Source organism: Gymnoscopelus microlampas (assembly GCF_963454915.1).
Source record: "Gymnoscopelus microlampas genome assembly, chromosome: 15".
In the NCBI taxonomy this organism is placed as follows: Eukaryota; Metazoa; Chordata; class Actinopteri; order Myctophiformes; family Myctophidae; genus Gymnoscopelus; species Gymnoscopelus microlampas.
Window position 1 is genome coordinate 18,124,694 of NC_139952.1, and position 20,530 is coordinate 18,145,223.

The 20,530-nt window shown below is 39.1% G+C and overlaps 3 protein-coding genes across 3 annotated transcripts; 1 reads left to right on the forward strand and 2 right to left on the reverse strand.

Moving 5' to 3' along the window:
* Positions 1-5,160: 5,160 nt before the first annotated feature.
* Positions 5,161-8,012, forward strand: LOC311061680 (beta-1,3-galactosyl-O-glycosyl-glycoprotein beta-1,6-N-acetylglucosaminyltransferase-like; the record flags this gene model as incomplete). Its single annotated transcript, XM_084080369.1, has 4 exons — positions 5,161-5,369; positions 5,584-5,677; positions 6,526-6,930; positions 7,169-8,012. 4 exons carry the CDS (start codon positions 5,161-5,163, stop codon positions 7,652-7,654), a joined length of 1,194 nt encoding a protein of 397 aa, XP_083936495.1. The 3' UTR covers positions 7,655-8,012.
* Positions 8,013-9,519: 1,507 nt separating this feature from the next.
* On the reverse strand, positions 9,520-14,747 carry LOC311061153 (uncharacterized protein). Its single transcript, XM_084079707.1, has 2 exons — positions 14,457-14,747; positions 9,520-13,748 (listed from the first exon to the last, which is right to left on the reverse strand). Exons 1-2 carry the CDS (start codon positions 14,623-14,625, stop codon positions 12,895-12,897), a joined length of 1,023 nt encoding a protein of 340 aa, XP_083935833.1. The 5' UTR covers positions 14,626-14,747; the 3' UTR covers positions 9,520-12,894.
* Positions 14,748-15,940: 1,193 nt separating this feature from the next.
* Positions 15,941-19,235, reverse strand: LOC311061869 (uncharacterized protein). The gene is made up of 2 exons (XM_084080570.1): positions 19,012-19,235; positions 15,941-17,440 (listed from the first exon to the last, which is right to left on the reverse strand). Exons 1-2 carry the CDS (start codon positions 19,208-19,210, stop codon positions 16,497-16,499), a joined length of 1,143 nt encoding a protein of 380 aa, XP_083936696.1. The 5' UTR covers positions 19,211-19,235; the 3' UTR covers positions 15,941-16,496.
* Positions 19,236-20,530: the final 1,295 nt, after the last annotated feature.

A 20,530-nucleotide genomic window follows, 5' to 3' on the forward strand; every position in this document is an offset into this window, starting at 1 on the left:
GTAACTCAAATCTTTGCTTCTGGGGGTGCCTGGAACAAAACATTTTGAGATGGGGTTCCATCGTTCCTGGACCAACTATCAATGTTACCTGAGAGCTAACGTATTTGTTATCCAGGATAATTCGAAACAAACATTTCGGAAAATGTATAAATAATCCCCATTAATAAATAATCACGTTTTGGATTATGAACTATTATAGACACAGGTCATAATGCTAACGTTTTCAAACTAGATGGAATGTTTTATTATCTCCTGTCAATCATGCACACAGACAGACAGAAAATGGGAGGCAACAAACTGGAGTTAAAAGACCTCTGAAAGTCTTATCAAAGAAATGTAACTTACGTGATGTGCTGCACATCGTTGCCATTGACATGGCACATGGCTGTTGCATGACGCATTGTGCACGCATGTTCCGTGTATGTACAGTATGTTATACTGTGCTGTAATTAATAAACCGGTTTCTGCACATCTATGAATGAATGCAAGCCTTGCCTCTGACAGTTTTATTAGTTCATCATGCAACACGTGCGTGTTCCACCCTCAGATCCATCTTATGGAGGCCATCACCCCTGCCCCCCCCCCCCCCCCCCCCACACACACACACACACACACACTAATCAATGCACATTCATGAATTTGTTGATCAACTCAGACAGTACATTTTACTCATTGGGTACAATTGTGTAGCTTTACATTAACCTTGGCAATGGCTGCACGGAAATCATTCCCAGGGTCTGAAGATGACTTAAAAAATAATAATAATCGGTGCCAAGGACCCCCAAAATGTATATATATTTGGCCGCGGTCCCCCCATCTGAAAATGTTGTGCCAGGGACCCCCAGAAGAGGAGATTTGTCAAAAAGTAAAAAAAAATGACAGATTACAAGCTCGCAGCCCATCACAAAGTGACGCGCTGTGAGTTTGTAGATTTTCTAGTTTTGAATAGCCAAGGCTAAAATCTAAAATGACACAGATGCTTTCCTGGTTGCAAAGAGTTAACCATTTTCACCGGCTCCTTATTTTGGGCAAATATTTTCCAAAAATGAAAACGTTGAATCCAAAAATGTTCATCCAGTCGGAATCGGGTCGCAACAGATCCGACCGTCATGCCCTGTCTCCCTATTCATACTCAACGTAAGACCCTTAAAGGGGAAATCCACCCATTTTCAATATTTAACTATGTCAATAATATAGCATAAAGGAGTTGTGTGGAAATAAGAAAAAAGTTCCCCCCTTTCTGTGTTGCCTTGAACTGGAGGATTGATTGTGGGTTTAACATTGCAAATTACAACATGATGAGTCATCACGTTGTAATTTGCAATGTTAAACCTATATTAAACCTATATTAAACCTATGCAATGTTAAACCTATATTAATGACATAGTTAAATATTGAAAATGGGTGGATTTCCCCTTTAAGTAAGCATAAGAAACGGTGGGGGAGACCAAAAAGGGGAGGGGGGATGGGGGGTTTGTCCGTCGATTATGTCATCCGTCAGGTTGAGCTCTGAGCTCAACCTGACGTACGTTCACTGCTTCCCTCTGGAGGATGAATAGCCTCTTGGCCCTAATTAAGCAGAAACGTGTCAAACTATGAATGCACTGACGTAAAGAACGTACCAGTTCCTCACCCCTGACGTACGTCAATCCCCATCTCCGTCTAGTATGTACGCCACTTATCTATCTAATCCCTCAGACCAGTTTTGAGTCTCATCTTACATTCCCCATTGTTCCATTCGCATGAAAAACTTAACAGCCCTTTGCTGTTAAGTTAATTGCAATGGAAGCTGCGAGTTCTAGTTTGACTGGTTCACAGGGTATTCAACATCACCATGGTACATTGGTAAGAATGTAGGACAAAGTGGAGTTCCGTTTAAGCCTTTTATTGATCCGTTGAACACATCCGTTGAGCATTTTGAGCAAGGAGGTGATGAGGCTTCACAGTTATGGTTATGGTTATGAAACAGAAACACATAATTAAAACAAGTCAACAATAACCACATTAAACATAATTAACACTTAACACACCTAATAGACAAACTTAGAACTCAAGGGAGGATGGGTAGCTACCACTAAATACATCAAGTACTACCCAAACATAACACTAACATCTCTAGGTCATAGTGATTACTGCATTTCCCTGAATTCTACAATAAGTGCATTGTGTGCACTGCACATTACACACAAACCTATCTTTAAGTTTCCAAGGCAAACAGGGGAACTGTAAGATTAATTACATTCATCACAAAACCAATAAATACAACATATGAGAATCATGAACTCAACTCACTTCAGTGACGCATAACCATAGGTGTAGGTGAGACTCCAGGACAGAGGGTTTCCAAGGTGGAGTTGCAGTTGCTGCTGCCAAATTATAATAGAAGTAACAGGCACTCAAGCAGTATATATCCACCTGTTTCCTAGGCTTTTCACTGTGTTCCACTTCCTGTCTTTTGATCCAATGAGATCCAATGAAACCGGTCAGATGACTAATGATATCCAATGAAATCCGACAGGAAGTGGAAAACACACAGCCAAGAAACAGGTGGATAGCCGGCCACTAATAAGGAGTGAGTGAGGGCAGGTGTGAGTGTGATTATGAAAGCAGGTGAGAGTTGCTGTTGCTCACTTGGAAGACTATTTTCTACAGAAGCACTTTCTACAGAAGCACTAACTGTACTGATATGACCCAATTATTGAAATAGACTTTCAATAGACTTTCACCATGCCACATTTAATGCCTACCTGGCAGTCTTAAGGTTTTCTTCAGAATAGGTAACCTATTTAACACCTGGCATCCCCATTTTGGGCATGTCATTATAGGCTAAGTAAATAGATTAATAATTAGACCAATTTCTGAAATGTTTTGAAAATACCGGATCTACAAGCTCTCAACATGTCATGATGTAATGTGTTGTGAGCTTGTAGATTGGCCTTTAAATAAATACTTATATTTCTTTGTGGCTCAGTGGTTAATGCAGAAATACTATCATTGTAAAATGTATAGCACATTGGCATATACACTATGGCATATTAGGAGTTAATTATGTAATTTTATTATTATTATTATTTTTATCCCACAATCTTTGTAACCCTATTTTTTCACCCAGTGCCAATTGCCAAAGCTGTAATCCTGGGCGCTACTCTCCCTCTGCCAGCCTGGGGACAGCCCCGTACTGAGCCCATGCTTCCTTCAATGCATGAGGAGTGAGCAGGCCGCTACTTATCACCTGACAGGGGGGAGTTTCCCCGGTAGGACGTAGAGCGTGGAAGGAACACGTTATTCCAACAAGTTCCTTTCCCCTCCGTCAGGGGCCCCGGCTGACCAGGGGGAGGCAGTATAGAGACCAGGATTACTGCATGTTTTTTTGTGAGGGTACCTACCCTAGGGGACACGGGGAGAACATGCAAACTCCACACAGAAAGGTCCTTTCGCCAACCCCACCTAGAGTATGGGCACTGATGACACGGATGAGAGGACACACCCCCAGCGCTGTGAGGCGACAGCGCTACCGACTGCGCCACCGTGCCCCTCATTATGTATTTCTGTTATAATTTTTTTTGTATGTCTGTGGCAAAAATAAAATATTGATGAAAATGTCCATCACAAGCTGGCATGGTGATGACCCCTGCTCTGTAGAGACAACACAGAAGAAGTGGCCGCACGCTACCAAAGGCTGGCTGGCTACATGGATTCAAAGCTGACAGAGCTCAGATGTCAGAAAGGCAGAAGGGTTTAAGTTAAGAAAAGAAGTCTCTATATATACTTGTACTTTTTTGACACTGTTTGACATACTGTATTTAAATGTGGTGGGAAGGATGTCAATATTAATGTGGTTGGGTAGTTATTATTTAAAAAAAGAAATGTGAATAAATAAATGTGACTTGTAATGACTTCTGGATTTTGTGTTTGTTTTTAATGTATGCATATATTCCTGAACATATACTGTATGTGTAAATAACCAAACATATATGACATATATATTAAATACATATATGTAGAGAGACATATAAACAGGCGGACAAGAATATGAAATATATATATATGTTCATATATTTCCTTTCTGTGTGGGTACAGCCTAAATATAGGCTACACTTGACAGTTTCATTGACTTTTCGTGAGAGGGATTCTATTTTCTGCACTTTTGATGGAATGGTTTTATCTTAATCTTTTATTTGGTATTTCAATAAGCTACAGTCTTGAAGATTGAGATTGATTTGCAGGGACACATGCACAGACCATCAAGGCAGATGGCCAAGGCTAATACTGTATTTACGACCTTCACACCCACATGTGTCAGAAACGCTGACAAAGGTCTTGGTATTTTTCCTTCTGCTTATCTAAGGTTTTACATCCTTATTTGTAAGTGGCTGATGACTTCATTTGCTATTTCTGTGCATTTGGGTTGCAGTCATGACTTTGGATTTGAGCACTACAGTTGCCTTGTTTCTTGCCACCAGGCAACCAGACTTATCCGGAGGGGGAAACAAAACTACAGTACCTAGCCGTGCCAATTTGTATTGGATATGGCAGGGCAACTGGTTTGGCAAGAGAGATAAGAGATTTAAATGGAAGAAATGATGTAGGCATATCGCGGCAGACAGGAAGGTGCCTGGTTGGCCCCTACAGCATGTGCATGCCTGTTGATCTACTATATTGAACAGGACCATGAATATTACGTCTCTTCGCTAGATGGTCTTGGACGTTTATAGTAAGTAGCCAACATTTGAACATTCACACAGTTTGATGCGTTTGAAATTAATCATTGAATGACAATGTTATCCGTAGCAAGGATTAATGTATTTATTGCTTATTTTACCTAACTTTCAGGATGAATAACTCATGACATAGTGACAATAAAGAGACCAGCTGGATTTGTGGACCTTGAGAGGAAACATCGTCCTCAACATATATGGCAGATATGAGAAATCACTGAGAATACACATAGATTGTTATTTTATTGATTTTGATGGACTGTAACTTAATTATGACTAACTGAACAGTGTAAATCTGAGGTCTTATTATTGATTGTTACACGTGAAATTCTTTCCATAAATGGCATATATTAGAAAGCTACGTTCTTCTTGGCATCTCTGCTGGCTGAGTTTCACTGTCATCCCGGTGATAGTATGGCTGCTTTTAATGCATATCTCAGAGATGGGCTGGGATAGCTACAAACGCAGTTACAGCTGGTTGGAATACACAGCTGCTGATAGGAGCCCTGGAGATGACTGTAAATGCTCCGCAATCCTGGAAGGAGACACTGAGACACTGCAGAAGGCTAAGCTATTGTCAATCACTAAAGACTTCAAGAGGAGAGTCCAGATCCCTGATGAGTATTATATTAATGCCACCCAGAACTGCAGGTATTGTTTTGTCAACCAAACGTATTTCAATATTTGATTACTATTATTACATTGAAATGTAACCGCATTCGAGGATTTTGAATTATACTGCATTGTGGTGCAGGACACTATAATAAAAATCTATCTATCTATCTATCTATCAATACCATACAAATGTACCATCATGTAACTCCCATATTTCACGAATGATTAGGTAATCATTTATTAATTACAGGATGTTCAAGTTTAGCCGGAAATATTTGACATTCCCTCTAAGCCAGGAAGAGGAGGACTTCACCCTGGCCTTTTCTATGGTTGTCCATCATAAGGTATACAAAATTATTATTGTAAAAAAAATAAACAGTATATATATATTTTTTGAAAGATGTATTTATATTGGAAATGCCACTGGGAAGGACTGACCCAGTGAAAGACACTGGAGCACAGGTACCTTATTTTAAAATATTTACACAATTATAGTTTTGATTCTACTTCAACTTCATCAGAGTCAAAAGAATGGATCATTTATGCCAAAACTCACACAAATCGGTACACGTTATCTCTGGAGTCATGTGATCAAGATGTACAGTGTCAGTCAGATTTGTCATGTTCCATTCTGATTGGCTATGACTAATCTGAGTTCCCAGAAGTTTTCGCCAGCTCTCGGCTTGGAACTTCTGGGCCAGAGCCCTGGTATTTGTGGGCGGGATGTAACTTACGCTCAGAATCTGAGCGGACACGCCTCTTACCGGTCTGAGAGCTGTGCAACTCGTCTAAAAAGTCAGACGAGAGGCAAACAGCAGTACACAACAATGGCGGCCGCAATTTCTCAAGGGGAAATTGCTTCCCGTCGATCCTATTTTACATGCAACACCCACTGAATGTGGATCCCGCCCCCTTTTCTTCATTGGCTGTTGATTTGAATCAGAACACAGTGGCCGCGCCCCTGCTGTCCAGGCTTTCAGCCGAAAACTCCCAGACTACGCCATGACTGACTTCCAAATTTGCTGGCCCTGGGGTAGACAACCCGGCCTGGCGGAGATTATAGAATTTAAATGATTATAGATCATTTAAATTCAGTTGAAATGACAATCACAGTATTTACAAATTGTGAATATTGGTAGCCAATAGGATTGAATTAAATTCCATTTCATTCCCCCTTTTTCATGTACTGTAGGTGCAGAACTTTGAGCGCCTGCTGCGAGCCATCTATGTCCCTCAGAATGTTTACTGCATCCATGTAGACAAGAGGGCAGAGGCTTCAGTCCTGGCTGCTGTCTCGGGTATCTCTTCTTGTTTCGATAATGTCTTCATGGTCAGCCAGCCTGTGAGTGTGGTCTATGCTGGCTGGTCACGCGTACAGGCCGATCTCAACTGCATGGCCGATCTCTACAATGTCAGCACGACCTGGAAGTATTTTATCAACCTGTGTGGTCAGGACTTCCCCCTGAAAACCAACCTAGAAATTGTGAGGAGCCTGCGGGCATTGAAGGGTAGAAACAGCTTGGAGTCAGATAAAATGCTTGATTGGAAGAAAAGGAGGTTCCAGAAAGTTCATCAAATAGTAGATGGAGAGCTCAAGGTAATCATTCGTGTCATATGTGCATGTTTGTCTTGTTTATTTGCTTGTTTGTTTTTTGAAGTTGTGTTCCATGTTTTGTGTTTTTGTTGGGTTTTATTGATTTTATTGTTGACATTGGTTCTTTGCTTTTCAGTCTCTTTTGGATGAGTAATTTGCAGCAAAGTTGTTATCCATTGCTATAAATAGAATATTTTCCATTTAGAAAATAGTCATTCATTTATTCCATCATTTATCTAAGGCGATGGGGCAGGCTAAGGACCCACCACCCTTCAATCTGCCCATCTTCTCAGGAAATGCCTACATCGTGGTTAGCCGGGGCTATGTACACAGTGTGTTGGTGGACAACCGTGTACAGGAACTGATGAAATGGTTTGAAGACACCTACAGTCCTGATGAGTTTCTCTGGGCCACCATTCAGCGCATTCCTAATGTTCCTGGCTCAGTCTGGCCAAACGCCAAGTACGACATGACCGATATCAATGCTATTGCACGGTTAGTGAAGTGGGTGGGGCATGAGGGATCACAGGATCAACTGGAGGCTGTGTACCCAATGTGTCATGGCACACATGTTAGGGGAGTATGCGTATATGGTGCTGGTGATCTGAAGTGGATAATTGAGCAGCACCACCTTTTTGCCAATAAGTTTGATGTAGACATAGATGTCATTGCTATCCAATGTCTGGAGAAGTACCTCAGAAACAAGGCACTGGCAGAAGAACATTAATTGTATTCAGAAGGTTCAAATGAAGAGACACAGAATCCCAATGTTCTCGGTAATGGACAAACGGATCAAAAAAAGACACTGGGTATCTTCAGGTTGGACACCCAGAGAAAGAAACTGGAGGACACAGAGATCTTCTTTTAAATGTCAAAATTATTTCTATCCTGATGAAGAGCAGTAGTGTCGAAACATTGGCCATGTTCATTGAAATGTAATGTAATGACCGGATTGTGCTTATAAACAGCTCTTAACCTATTCCACCATTGGATGCTAGGGTGGATTAACCTATTCCACCAGTGGATGCTAGGGTGGATGGCTCAGGGTAGAGGACAGAGTACAGTAACTTGCAATGGGCCTGGTCTACAAGATACACTACACCACAGAGACACCCATGTACCTGTCAAACTACTTCAAAAACATCAATCAAGTCCACAATCACAACACCAGAGGGAGCTCCACTAATCACGTCCAACCAAGATTTGGCTCTAACAAGGGGTTAAATTCATTCTCCTGCTATGCCACAAAACAGTCGTAAAGGAGTGTGAATCCCTACTCTCTTTCAAAACCGCTCTAAAAGTTCACTTACAGGTGGCTGCTGTACAAGGCCCCTGTACAAGTCAAAGCCTAGCCCCCCCCCCCCCCCCCCCCCGAACTGCATACTGTACATATTTTTGTTTTTGTTGTTTCTGTTTATATGATGTTTTGCATAGTAGTGTCATTAATGTTTTCATGAATTGAGTACAAAGGACCCCAATGGAAACAAGCCATAGGCTTTCTTGGGTTTAAAATCCTCTTAGCAGACCTTGTATTGAACTGTACCTTCCTGCACTATTTTTTTGCAAACTGCAAATAAAGTATTCAATCAATCAATCATCAATCAATCATGTGTGATCGGTCTTTCGACCTTCCTCAGAGTCAAGATGACTCTGAGGAAGGTCGAAAGACCGAAACGTCAGTCACTCTGTATACTTGCACCTAATAATAAAAGGCTTAAAATATCTGTGTTGCTCCAGTGTTGATCTCTTCTGCAAATGTATTATCTCTAAGGCAAGCACTGTCTGGGGACGAGTCATTGATTTAGTTGAATCTTGTTTCTAACAACTGCAGGTTAGTTGTATTTAAATTAGCTCTGTGTGTCAAACTTCATACAAATGTATACAACGCCTCGCATTGCTACGCGTTGAGCTTGTAAATCTGCTATTTTCAAAAGAAATCTTGCAAGAATGTTTAACATTTGGAATATTTTAAAAACATTTTAACACAAATCTTGTATGGGGGGTCCCTGGCACAATTTTCTTTCAGATGGGGGTCCACGGCCAAAATTGGGGGTCCATAAAGCTGGTTCTCTGGTTCCTACTTAACTCATTTGAAGAGATTTTGTACATTTTGGTTTTGCGTATGTTACCACATTTTCCTTACTCCTGCCTAGTATGTTATATTATGTGCAAGTATTACTTGCTTAAGGATTGGATTGATGATTTGTTTGTATGTTAGTGTATTATATGCTGCTTGGGCACCTACATTTTCCCCTTGGGGACAATAATCAGTTTTCAAAGCCACTTCAGATCAATGGCCAGGAGGTAGAGCAAGTACTCTGTACTCTTCTTCTCATGGCTTGTGTGGACACCATCTATAAGAAGGCTCAGCAACAACCTTTTCTGCTGTGTAAATTAAAAAATAAAAATAAACATATCCTGAGCCGTTTCTACCAAGCACTGACTGAAAGTGTCACCTGTCTGTGAGGAGCAATAGTGTAAACAACCATTTTGTTTGTAACCAAATTAAATGTACATGCAGTAATGGAACTAAGACTATCTGTCTTCTGAAAGCCAAACAAAAAAATCTGCACACAACCAAATTATTTATTAAACATATTTATTCTATGTAAAGAAAAGTAGGCCATTACAAACATTACTCAGCCCTATAACAGCTATTTTGAACATTTTTCAATAGGCTACATGCTGGCAGGGGAGAGAGGATGAGTGAGAGGGTGGGTGGGTGGTTGGGTAGGAAGCTAGATTGGGTGGATAGGTTCTACGGATACAGGTGAAGTGGTGGGTGGATAGGTTCTACGGATACAGGTGAATTGGTGGGTGGATAGGTTCTACAGATACAGGTGAATTGGGCACTTTTGGAGAGTGGGTACCGGAGACAACTGGGAACTTTTACAAATTGAGCACTGGTGAAATGGGCACTTTAAGTGGGCCCTGTGCAAATCAGTGTATCTTTGACATTTTTTTAACCATTATATATTGTAATATATGTTGGAAATTACTTGTAGTAAAACATAACGTTTTATACTGTACAAGTATGAGCATGTGACAAAGTCTTTCAATCTTTAATTTGAATCTTGTACTGGCCTAAAGCACTTTTTTAATGTAGCACTTTGTTTAAACAAAGAAGTTTTGATGTTTCGTAGGTCACTCAAGAATGAAGTAGTGGGGCACTCTATTGATTTTGGATAACTGGCCCAAAAACGTCTTCCGCCCTTTCACAGTCAATTAATTCTGGGGTGTGTGAATGACCGAGTTTAGCAGTAGTTGATGTAATAATTGCCAATGGATATACACAGTTTGATGTCTTCTTTCGTTCTAACACAATAAGGAAGACAGCTGTTACTATGTACACATTTTGTAAAGTATTAACTAAGTATATCAATACCACATCAAACTATTTCCCCCCCCCAAAGATATATTTTAAGCTGAAAACAAAAACATCTTTAAGTCTGTATTCTTGACAAAGCATTTGTGTTTTAGGAACCAGTATTGAGGTAAACATACAGCTGCATCTTCAGAGTACATATTTTACACTGAATGCTAACAATGCACCTCATTGTTCATGAAGAAATGGGTTCTAAAATGTAAAATGATGTGCCCACTTCTCCCCAAATAGTGCCCAGTTCTCCATAACCCAGGACCAGTTCTATCAAGTGCCCAACTCTTCCCAGAAATAGTACCTACCAAACTTAGTGTCCAGTTCTGATCAACAACGGTTCAGATCGATTTAGCTGAACCGGTTAGGATTTACAATCAATTCAGATGCATCACATGAATCATTACTACTAGACTCCAGGCATTAAATGTACAGAGGTAAAGTTTTTAGTTCTTATGAAATTACTTGGTGATGTCAGTGTGTAACATTAGTTTGCTTTAGTATCTTATCATCATACTGCTTTTGCATAACTACAATGAGCTAGAAGCGCACGAGCACTGATAGACAGACCGGTCCTTCCTGCCAGTGGCCATTAGGCTATATAACAAGGCCCACGCGCATTCTTCCCCATCCTTGGATTAACGCTTAGCAGGGGCTATTCTAGGATCAGACCTTTACGGGGACTCAGCCCCTAATGAGAATGTGACATGCATACAGTGCCTTGTAAAAGTATTCAACCCCCTGATAGAGCACTCATTTCACTGGATAACAATAATACATTAATACTTTTCTATATATGATATTTTAATTTACAACTATAGTCTACTTTTAATGAATTACTAGTAATAATATGAATTCTAAACAACAAAATATTTTCAAGAAAACGGAATATGCTGTTTGAAAAAGTATTCAACCCTTTTCACTTTGGCAAAACTCAATTCACAATGTTATCTTCAGAAGCATCCTAATTATTTGGGTGGTGGGTGGTCTATTCAAGTGTACAATAATGGTTCAGAATAAAATAAAATAAAAAATTACACATTTCAAAATAATACACTTGTTTTAAACAGGAACCTCAGTTAATTGATGAAACCTGAGGCAAAGACTCAATCATAAAGACCAGAACATCCCTAAGTAAGTAAAATAAATGTACAAAAATTGTTTCAGTCTCTGGACCACATGGGGACAGTCCACCAATTATCAAGCAAAGAAATAAGCATAATAAATACAGATATTGTCTAATCAGGCAGTCCCTCCAATCTGTGCACCTGGGTAAAGGAAACTGGTAAAAGATAACAATCGGAGACCAAAACAAGTTCCATGGCTGCAATAAGAGAAAGAAAGCATAAGTCACATTTTCTGAATGCTGTACAAGTATGGCCTATATGGCACAATGGCAAGAAAGAAACCATTAGGTTTGTAAGAAATGGGGGGAGTCCTCACCAAAGATGGTAAGTTTAGATGCTTTAGATAAAAACAATGATAAGTGACTGCTCACTCACTCTGGCGCTTTTGCCCATGGACTACTCGGATGTGTAGTGCACAATAATCAGAGTCCCGCTTAGGCTTGCTCAGACCGACATATTATAACTATGGCTCAGACTAACTGCTGTTAATGTTTCACCACCGATAGTGTGTATAAAGCACACTCTATTCAGTGCAGTTCGACTGTACATATTGATACGTTACTGTCCATTCCCTGTGCATATATACGTACCCACAACACATTACTGTTGATTCTCTGTACATACTGTATATACCTACTACTGTATATGCACACACTACTGGTGATAAATTGTTACATTATACCTGTGCCTATTATGTTTATATCCAACTACATATCTATATACCTATATGTACATATTAACCAATTTTTCTGTTGGTACTCAGTACATACTATTACAGTACATGCTGGGTCCTTAGGTCTATCTATATGCCATTTTATTGGTGATAGAATGCACACGACACCTATGCCTTTATTTCTATCTACTGCTGGCTAATAGATTATGCACACCTGACCAGCCCAGGTGCAGAGGGCCAGGTCTGATGTTAAGTCGTCTTTATACTGTTTTTTATTTAGTTATCCTATTTTAACTTGTGTTACCCTACTACTTTTTCTGTACTTGTTCTCTCTACCCTTACCTGTATCTTCGTTTCATGCTTACTGTTATGGCTATGGCTGAATTTCCCTCACAATCAATAAAAGTCTATCAGGGGTTCCCTAACTTTTCCATGCCAAGGGGACCCCCAAACAACCAAAGCCTCTAGCTGCACCCCTCATTGTGAAATGGCTTAAAAAACTAAACAAAATGGAAATAGAAGCTCTACTACAAGCTCACAATATGGTGCATTGTGAGTGTGTACGTCTATTTTCACATTTAGTAAATGTTTAAAGATATTTGACAATAAGACATGCTAAAAATAGGGACACCAGTGGTCAAAGTGGCACAAGAATGCTATCAATTGAATATGAATAATATACAGTATACACTACAGTACTGTATGTATGTATGTGTACTCACATACAAATACCGGTATATATTTTTTGGTTTGTTTTTTCCCCATTTTCCAATTGGCCTCCCTGGGCGCCCCTACTTTAAAAACCCATGCTCTGTGGACCCATGGTCCATGGATCCATGCTCTATGGACCCATGGTCCATGGATCCATGCTCTATGGACCCATGCATTATGGATCCATGCTCTATGGATCCATCTAGGCCTATGAATCTAACCATCTCTTCAGGATGCGTTTTCATGTGTTTCTGAACACTGACCTTCCAACGGAACGTTTTACCACAAATTGGGCAACTGTATGGCTTGTCATTCATATGGATGGTCATGTGTGACTTTAGATTCCCTTTCTGCACAAAGCTTCGGCCACAAATTGCACAATGAAAGGGCTTATCCCCAACATGGGACCTAACATGCATTTCCAGAGCAGAAATTGAAGAACATATTTTACCACAAACAATACATGTCTTGTGACCTATAAAGTGATGTTTTAAGGTCTCTGTGGGCTCTAGATGTTTTCCACACAAACCACAGTCACGTGGATGATTTTGGACATGGCGTCTTAAAGAAATAGTATCAGCGAAAGTCAGTTTACATATTTTACAAGATAGAGGGGACAGAAGTTGATTTGCTGCCGACTGCAGCAGTTGATAGGGCTCCATTGCACTCTTCTCGCTTCTAGACAAACCTGACTGAGATTCTGGTGTCTCCTTGAAATGATTATCACCGTCTTCAGCTTTTATTTCAGAAATATCTGAAGAAGAGTGGGGCAGGCCCTGGCCATCAATGGATATGAATTCACTGTCTGAGTCAAAGTTTACTGTTTCTGTCATTCCACATTCCTCCTCCTCGCCAGCCTCTGGCCCCTCCTGGCCCAGAGAAGGGCTCCTCTCCTGTTGTTCAGGGTGGACCTCATCTTCACAGATAGAAAATTCTATGAGGAAGAAACATATGAGAAATTACAGAAATATTAATCAATTATGATGATGATCCATGGTTTGACTTGGTTTTGTCTGCTGCACACGGAATGGGAGGTAAGTCTGGTATGCAGTGGTGGAAAAAGTACTCATTTTTTACATGAGTAAAAGTACCAATACTGCAATGTAGAGTGTGTAAAAGTACAAAAGTATTGGCATCAAAATGTACTTAAAAGTACCAGAGGTAAAAGTACTCATTATGCAGAATGTCCCATTTCGCATGTTTTCAAATGAATACAATACAATGTATACAAATCTATTGAAAATAGCAGATCTACAAGCATGTAGATCGGATATTTCCAAATGGCCGAAATGTATATTAGGGCTGAAGTGGTCAATGTATGTTTTGTAATGATCAAAATCTACAAAGTAGCTAAAGTTGTCAAATGATTGTAGTGGTGTAAAAGTACAATATTTCCCTCTGAGATGTAGTGGAGTATAAGTAAAAGTACTGAAAATTGGGAATACTCCAGTAAAGTAAAAATACCTCAATACTTAAATACAGTACTTGAGTAAATGTACTTAGTTACTTTACAACACTGCAGACAAATGAATCAATTATGACAATCATCCAGGGTTGACTTGGTTTTGTCTGCTGCACACTGACTGAATGAATGGGGAAGTAATAAGTCTGGTATGGTTTAGGAATCGGATTACAAACCAACCTGATTCTTCACATTTTACGTCAGGGTTGAGGATATGCAGCTGCCTCCGCTGACGGTCTATTTCTTGCTGGTACTGAACTATTGTTCTGCCGAACACGGCTAATATCTCCTCCGCAGCCGCGGTTAGTCGTTGATTGACGAACTTCCTAAGCGTATCTACGTCGTCCATTGTCGTTTCTTATTCGAAAAGCCCAAGACCGCTACAAAACCTGTACAATTTGTACAGTTTCGCTCGTTTAATGCAAGTGAAGGGTGTGTCTGTGTCTTGAACGTTAGCTCAGCAGCACAGGAAGGAACAACAGAGGCTGTAATAAAAAATGACTGTTCCGGGTCGAAGTTTCGCGCATGTCAGATACATATTGCAAAAAATAGAAACTGGTTTTGGTTTGATGTGATACTGCCACCTGCTGGCATGTACACTACAATACAAGGCTGATTCTAAAAAAAAATCTTCTAAATCCTAACAGTTTTGAAATTTTTACAAAATGATATGTATTTGGCTGTGGACCTCCATCTCAAAATATTTTGTTCCAGGCACCCCGAGAATCAAAGATTTGAGTTAAAAATGTTCACTTTGAAAAAAATATATATTCAAAGATCTGCACAAATTTTCACGATTTTTCCAAAAATAGCAAATATACAAGCTCGTAGCAGATATACAAGCTTGTATATCTGCTATTTTTGAATAGCCAAAGAAATCTAAAATGACACAGATACGTTCCAGGTCTTAATGGGTTAATAATGCTTGTGCTCTCAATTTCATGGCATTTTTTTTTTTGCATTATATTTGATATTTTCCACACTCCTACTCAGTATATCTAAGCACAGGCTTTGTTTAATTGTTTGAATTGCTTTGTAGTGTGCTGCGTGTTATATGGGCACCTTTATTCCCCCCTGGATGACAATAAAGTACAGTGCAATCAATCCACCAGCTTTAAAAGACACTTTAGATCAATGGCCAGGACATAGAGCAAGTACCCTGTTTTAGATACCCAGGAATTGAAATGGATACTGTGAGACCATCTTCTCAGGGCATGTGGACTCCATCTCTACAAGAAAGTCCAGCAACATCTTCTGCTCCGTAAACTAATAGGGTTTTATGTAAAAGAAAAATGATTAATTAATACTGAGCAGCAGTGTCTACCAAGCACTGATTGAAAGTGTCCTCACATATAACTTTTAAAGTTCTTAACCATTTAACTTTTTCTGTCTTTTGTGTCCTTGTACGTGACAGATGTGCATTTGCCATTAAATACTTTTCATTATTGGCTGCATTAATAAACAATACATTATCAAGAGAAGGTTCATACAGCAGCTTAAATGTGTGATCCAATTTAATTAACATTATTTACACCCACAGTGCAAAGTTCATTGGAAGCCTAGAATTACGCACGGAGGATACAGGCTATAACTATGCATAAAACAAGACCTTGAAAAGAAACAATGTAATTTACAGTGTAAATATTTTGCCTCACAGTGATTTGATTCAAGGACAATATTCCATTCCATGAAATATGTGCAGCAATGTGAAAGGTGGCAAGAGAATCAACACATAACAGAATTATTTATTAAAGACATTTATTACATAAAAAGTAGGCCTGCATAATATTTGATGCTGAATACAAAAAAGTATTTTTTTAAACATTATTCAGTCCTATAACCAATTTATAGGGGAAAAGATTTCTAATAGGCTACAACATGCTGTCAGGGGAGAGAGGGTGAGGGTTTGGGTGGATGGCTGGGTGATCAGGACCTGCGTGGTTAGGTTCTATACATCTTCTACTACTAAAAAGTAGGCCTGCTGCATAATATTTATATCTATATCAATTATTGGTGAAACCAAAGCCATTCATTCTATTTATTTATTTTAGCTGATTGATTTAGTTGAACTAGTAGGATTTACGACCGATTCATCAAATGAATTGTTACACTACTAGACTAGGCAATAACGACATGTACAGAGGTGAAGCTTTTAGTTGTCATGGCATGACTTGTTATGTCAGTGTCTGACATACTTAAGTTTGTTTTAGTATCTTGTCATCATACCGCTTTTGCATGACTTCTCATCAACGCTTCAGGATGCGTTTTCATGTGTTTCTGAACACTCACCTTCCAACGAAAGGTTTTACCACAAATAGGGCAATGGAATTGCTTGTCATTCATATGGATGGTCATGTGTGACTTTAGATTCCCTTTCTGCACAAAGCTTCGGCCACAAATTGCACAACGAAAGGGCTTATCTCCAACATGAGACCTAACATGCATTTCCAGAGCAGAAATTGAAGAACATATTTTACCACAAACGATACATGTCTTGTGACCTATATAGTGAAGTTTCAGGGTCTCCGTGGGCTCTAGATGTTTTCCACACAAACCGCAGTCATATGGATGAATTTGGACATGGCGTCTTAAAGAGTTAGTAGCAGAGAAAGTCAGTTTACATACTTTACAAGATAGATGGGACATCGTTTTATTTGATGATTGCAGCATCTGATGAAGCTCCGCCGCAACCTTCTTCTCGCTGCTAGACAAACCTGACTGAGGCTCTGATGTCTCCATGAAGTGATGATCACCGTCTTCACTCTCTCTTTCAGAAATGTCTGAAGGGAGGGGCTGGCCATCAACAGTCGGGAAAAAATCGCTGTCTGAGTCAAAGTTCACTATTTCTGTTATTTCACAATCTTCCTCACCGGCTTCTGTTTTCACTTGTGTAGTTGAGGTGTTGGCCAGAGGCTCCGAATGTGTGGACTGAGTTTTCTCAACATCTTGATAACTTGTCACTGGAAGTGGTGTTGACGTTGAGGCATCAACCACCTCTGGTCCTTTCAACAGTTCCTTCTGTTTCTCTTCGATCTGAAACGGTTCCTGACGTTTCTCTTCAATCTGTGGGGTTTTAAGATGTGTCTCGTCCTGACTAGAAATCCACTCAGAGTCCTGACCCTCAGGTTGAACCCCATCTTCAGAGGCAGGGAGTTTCAGCAAGTCTAAACGGAAAAGCAAATGATGCCGTCATCATGTAGTATTCCATACATGAGTTAATCACCTGATTTCATGCATGTTTCTCTGCAGTTTGTCTGAAGCTGTGGTCGGGTCTAATTTGTGTTTTTGTTCTATGTCGATCCTCCTTGCGGTCAAAGGATTGGTTCTAGTGCATCATGAAAAATGTATAAATTATTGTAATAAAATAATATTTCTAAAGATTGGACATATACTCATTTGTGCATTCTAAAGACAAATTGATATGGTTAGTATACATTAATTCCCTGATATTGGTGGCATATTCATGCATGAGATGGTCCATCATTGCTGTGTGAACTTTTTACATTCATTGTATTCAGACAAAAACAGATGGCAGGCAAAATGTTGTTCCTGGCCTCTATTTGTTGACACAAATCACAAACCAGGTTTATGGTCACCTAATTATGATTTATTATTACATAAATCTTACTTTCTAACTGCTCATTTTGCAAATTAGGGAACAAAATCCATTACAAACATAAAAGCACCTTGTAGGTGTTTCTTTTCTCTTTTACATAATAGCTGTAGCCTCGATGGAACAGTGTGCATTAGGAGCATTTTCTGCACTTTTAAACTAAAATCATACAACTGATGCTAGAATAATCTAAAAACAGGAGTACTAAAAAGCTTGAGTTCAGCATTCCTTTTTATCAATTATTATCTGCTTCTTTTAATTAGACCATTTTATTATCCAGACTTGTGCATGGTGAATAACCAGGATAAGAGTAGCTTTTAGCTTTTTGAGAAGTTTTCAGATATAATAATCGGACTCATTTTGTCGTAAGGTATATGAATTAAAGCTGCAATCCAGAACTCAATTTAACAAATAAAACGTTATTTTAACCAGTATCAACCTAGTTCCTATGCTATCAACCCAGCGTCCCTGTTTTGGGCATGTCATTACAGACACACATTTCCCAAAATTGCTAAAATAGCACAAATACACGCGGTACACAGTGATGTAAAGTAGTACATCTTGTCAAGTGCTAGCCTGTACTTAAGTCAAATTATGAGGTATTTTTTCTTTAGGATAGATAAGATATTTCCAATTTTCAATACTTTTACTCCACTACATCTCAGGCAAACATATAAATATTTTACTCCACTACAATTATTTGAAAACTTGAGTTACTAGTTACTTCTTAGATATAAATGATAATATTGTAAAACATACATTAACCACTTCAGCCCTATTTTATACACGGGCTTATACAAACATTTAGTACTTTTACTTTTGGTACTTTAAGTATATTGTGATGCCAATACATCTGTACTTTTACTCAAGTAACATTTTGGGCACAGGCCTTTACTTGTAATAGAGTATTTTTTTATATTGTGGTATTGCTACTTTTACTTAAGTAAAAATATCTGAGTACTTCTTCCACCACAGGTGGAAGAAGTACTCAGATATTTTACCAGAGGTTTAAATCCCCCGGGGTAGAAGACCTGAAACGAACGGATTGCAGTTTTAAAATCACTTATTTGCTCAAAACAAAACAAAAAGAGCAACAGATGTGCCAGATGTGACCAAACCAACCTGCTTGGTTTAACTTAGAATTACTACGTTTCTTCAGAACGGTTTGCAGCAGCTTCTGCTGGCGGACGCTCTCCTGTTTGGAAATGAAAGCTTCGTCCTCGTACTCCGTTATGATCTTTGAGATGATCCTGAATATCTCTTCTACTGCTACATTCAGTCGCTCGTTGACCAATAACTTTAGGATTTGTAAGCGATTCATCTTTGTGATGAAAACACAACAGCGGTACAATTAATAGACCGGATGTGAATGTGTGTGTTTCCGCCGGACCGCTATTCCTGTGACACCCGTGGTGAACACGAATGCTGGGCCTTTTTGTTTAACTCTATCCTGGCCCATTGACATTATTACTTCAGTTCAGTTACAGACAGTGGTGGAACTTTTTTTCAATATTGCAAAATATAAATACTCTGTTACAGGTAAAAGTCCGGTAATCAAAATGTACTTGAGTAAAAGTACAAAAGTATTGGTATCAAAATGTACTTAAAAGTACCAAAAGTAGATAGTACTGGGTATGCAGAATGTCCCATTTCACAAGTTTTCAAATGTGTAAAATGTATACAAATCTTTTGAAAATAGCCGATCTACAAGCTCACCATGCATCTCATCGCGACACATTGTGAGCTTGTAGATCGGCTATTTTGACCGAAATGTATAGGCCTGAAGAGGTTACTGTATGTTTTGTAATAATCAAAATCTAGTAACTAGTAACTAAAGTTTTCATATAATTGTAGTGGAGTAATAGAGCAATATTTGACTCTGAGATGTAGGCCTAGCTTGTGGAGTAGAAGTAAAAGTTTTGGAAATTGGAAATACTCAAGTAAAGTACAAATACCTCAAAATTGTACTTAAGTACAGTACTGTACATGTACTTAGTTACTTTCCACCACTGGTTATTAGTTCTAGTTAGTTATGGTTATAGTTATAGTTATAGTCATAGTTATAGTTCAGTGCTTGGTGTGGATGTGGATTCTGAATAATGAGTACTTTCTACTTTTGGTACTACATTTTGGAAACATACACATTTTGTCTATCACGATTCACAATCATGATCACCATCCAGGCATTGTACTGTAAATGGACAACCATTGTACCTAGTATTACAATGGCTTCCGAGGACCATTGCAGCTTCCTGACATTTCCACTTGACACAACACTCACAATGAATCACCACATTCACAAGCGCTACTCCCAATATACATATTTATTATCATTTAGAATGATTTCATATTTGACACTGATGGTGAGCTGACGATTCCCTTTCCTCGTTCCCAAGGCAATTTATTTACTTGATGTTTGTGTTTTTTTCCACAGTACCCATGTTGCTCGCACAATGTGTACCGTTTCATTCTTTGTTTTGTCTGTTTCATGTGTAAATAAATATACATACATATTATCAACCTACTCATTTAAAGGCAGTGACACAGGGCAGTGTTTTGGGCAACTCTGCCCATAGATGGTGAACTCTACTCCAAAGAGTAGTCGCAGCATTGTTGCTTTCATTATATCAGGAGGCATTTG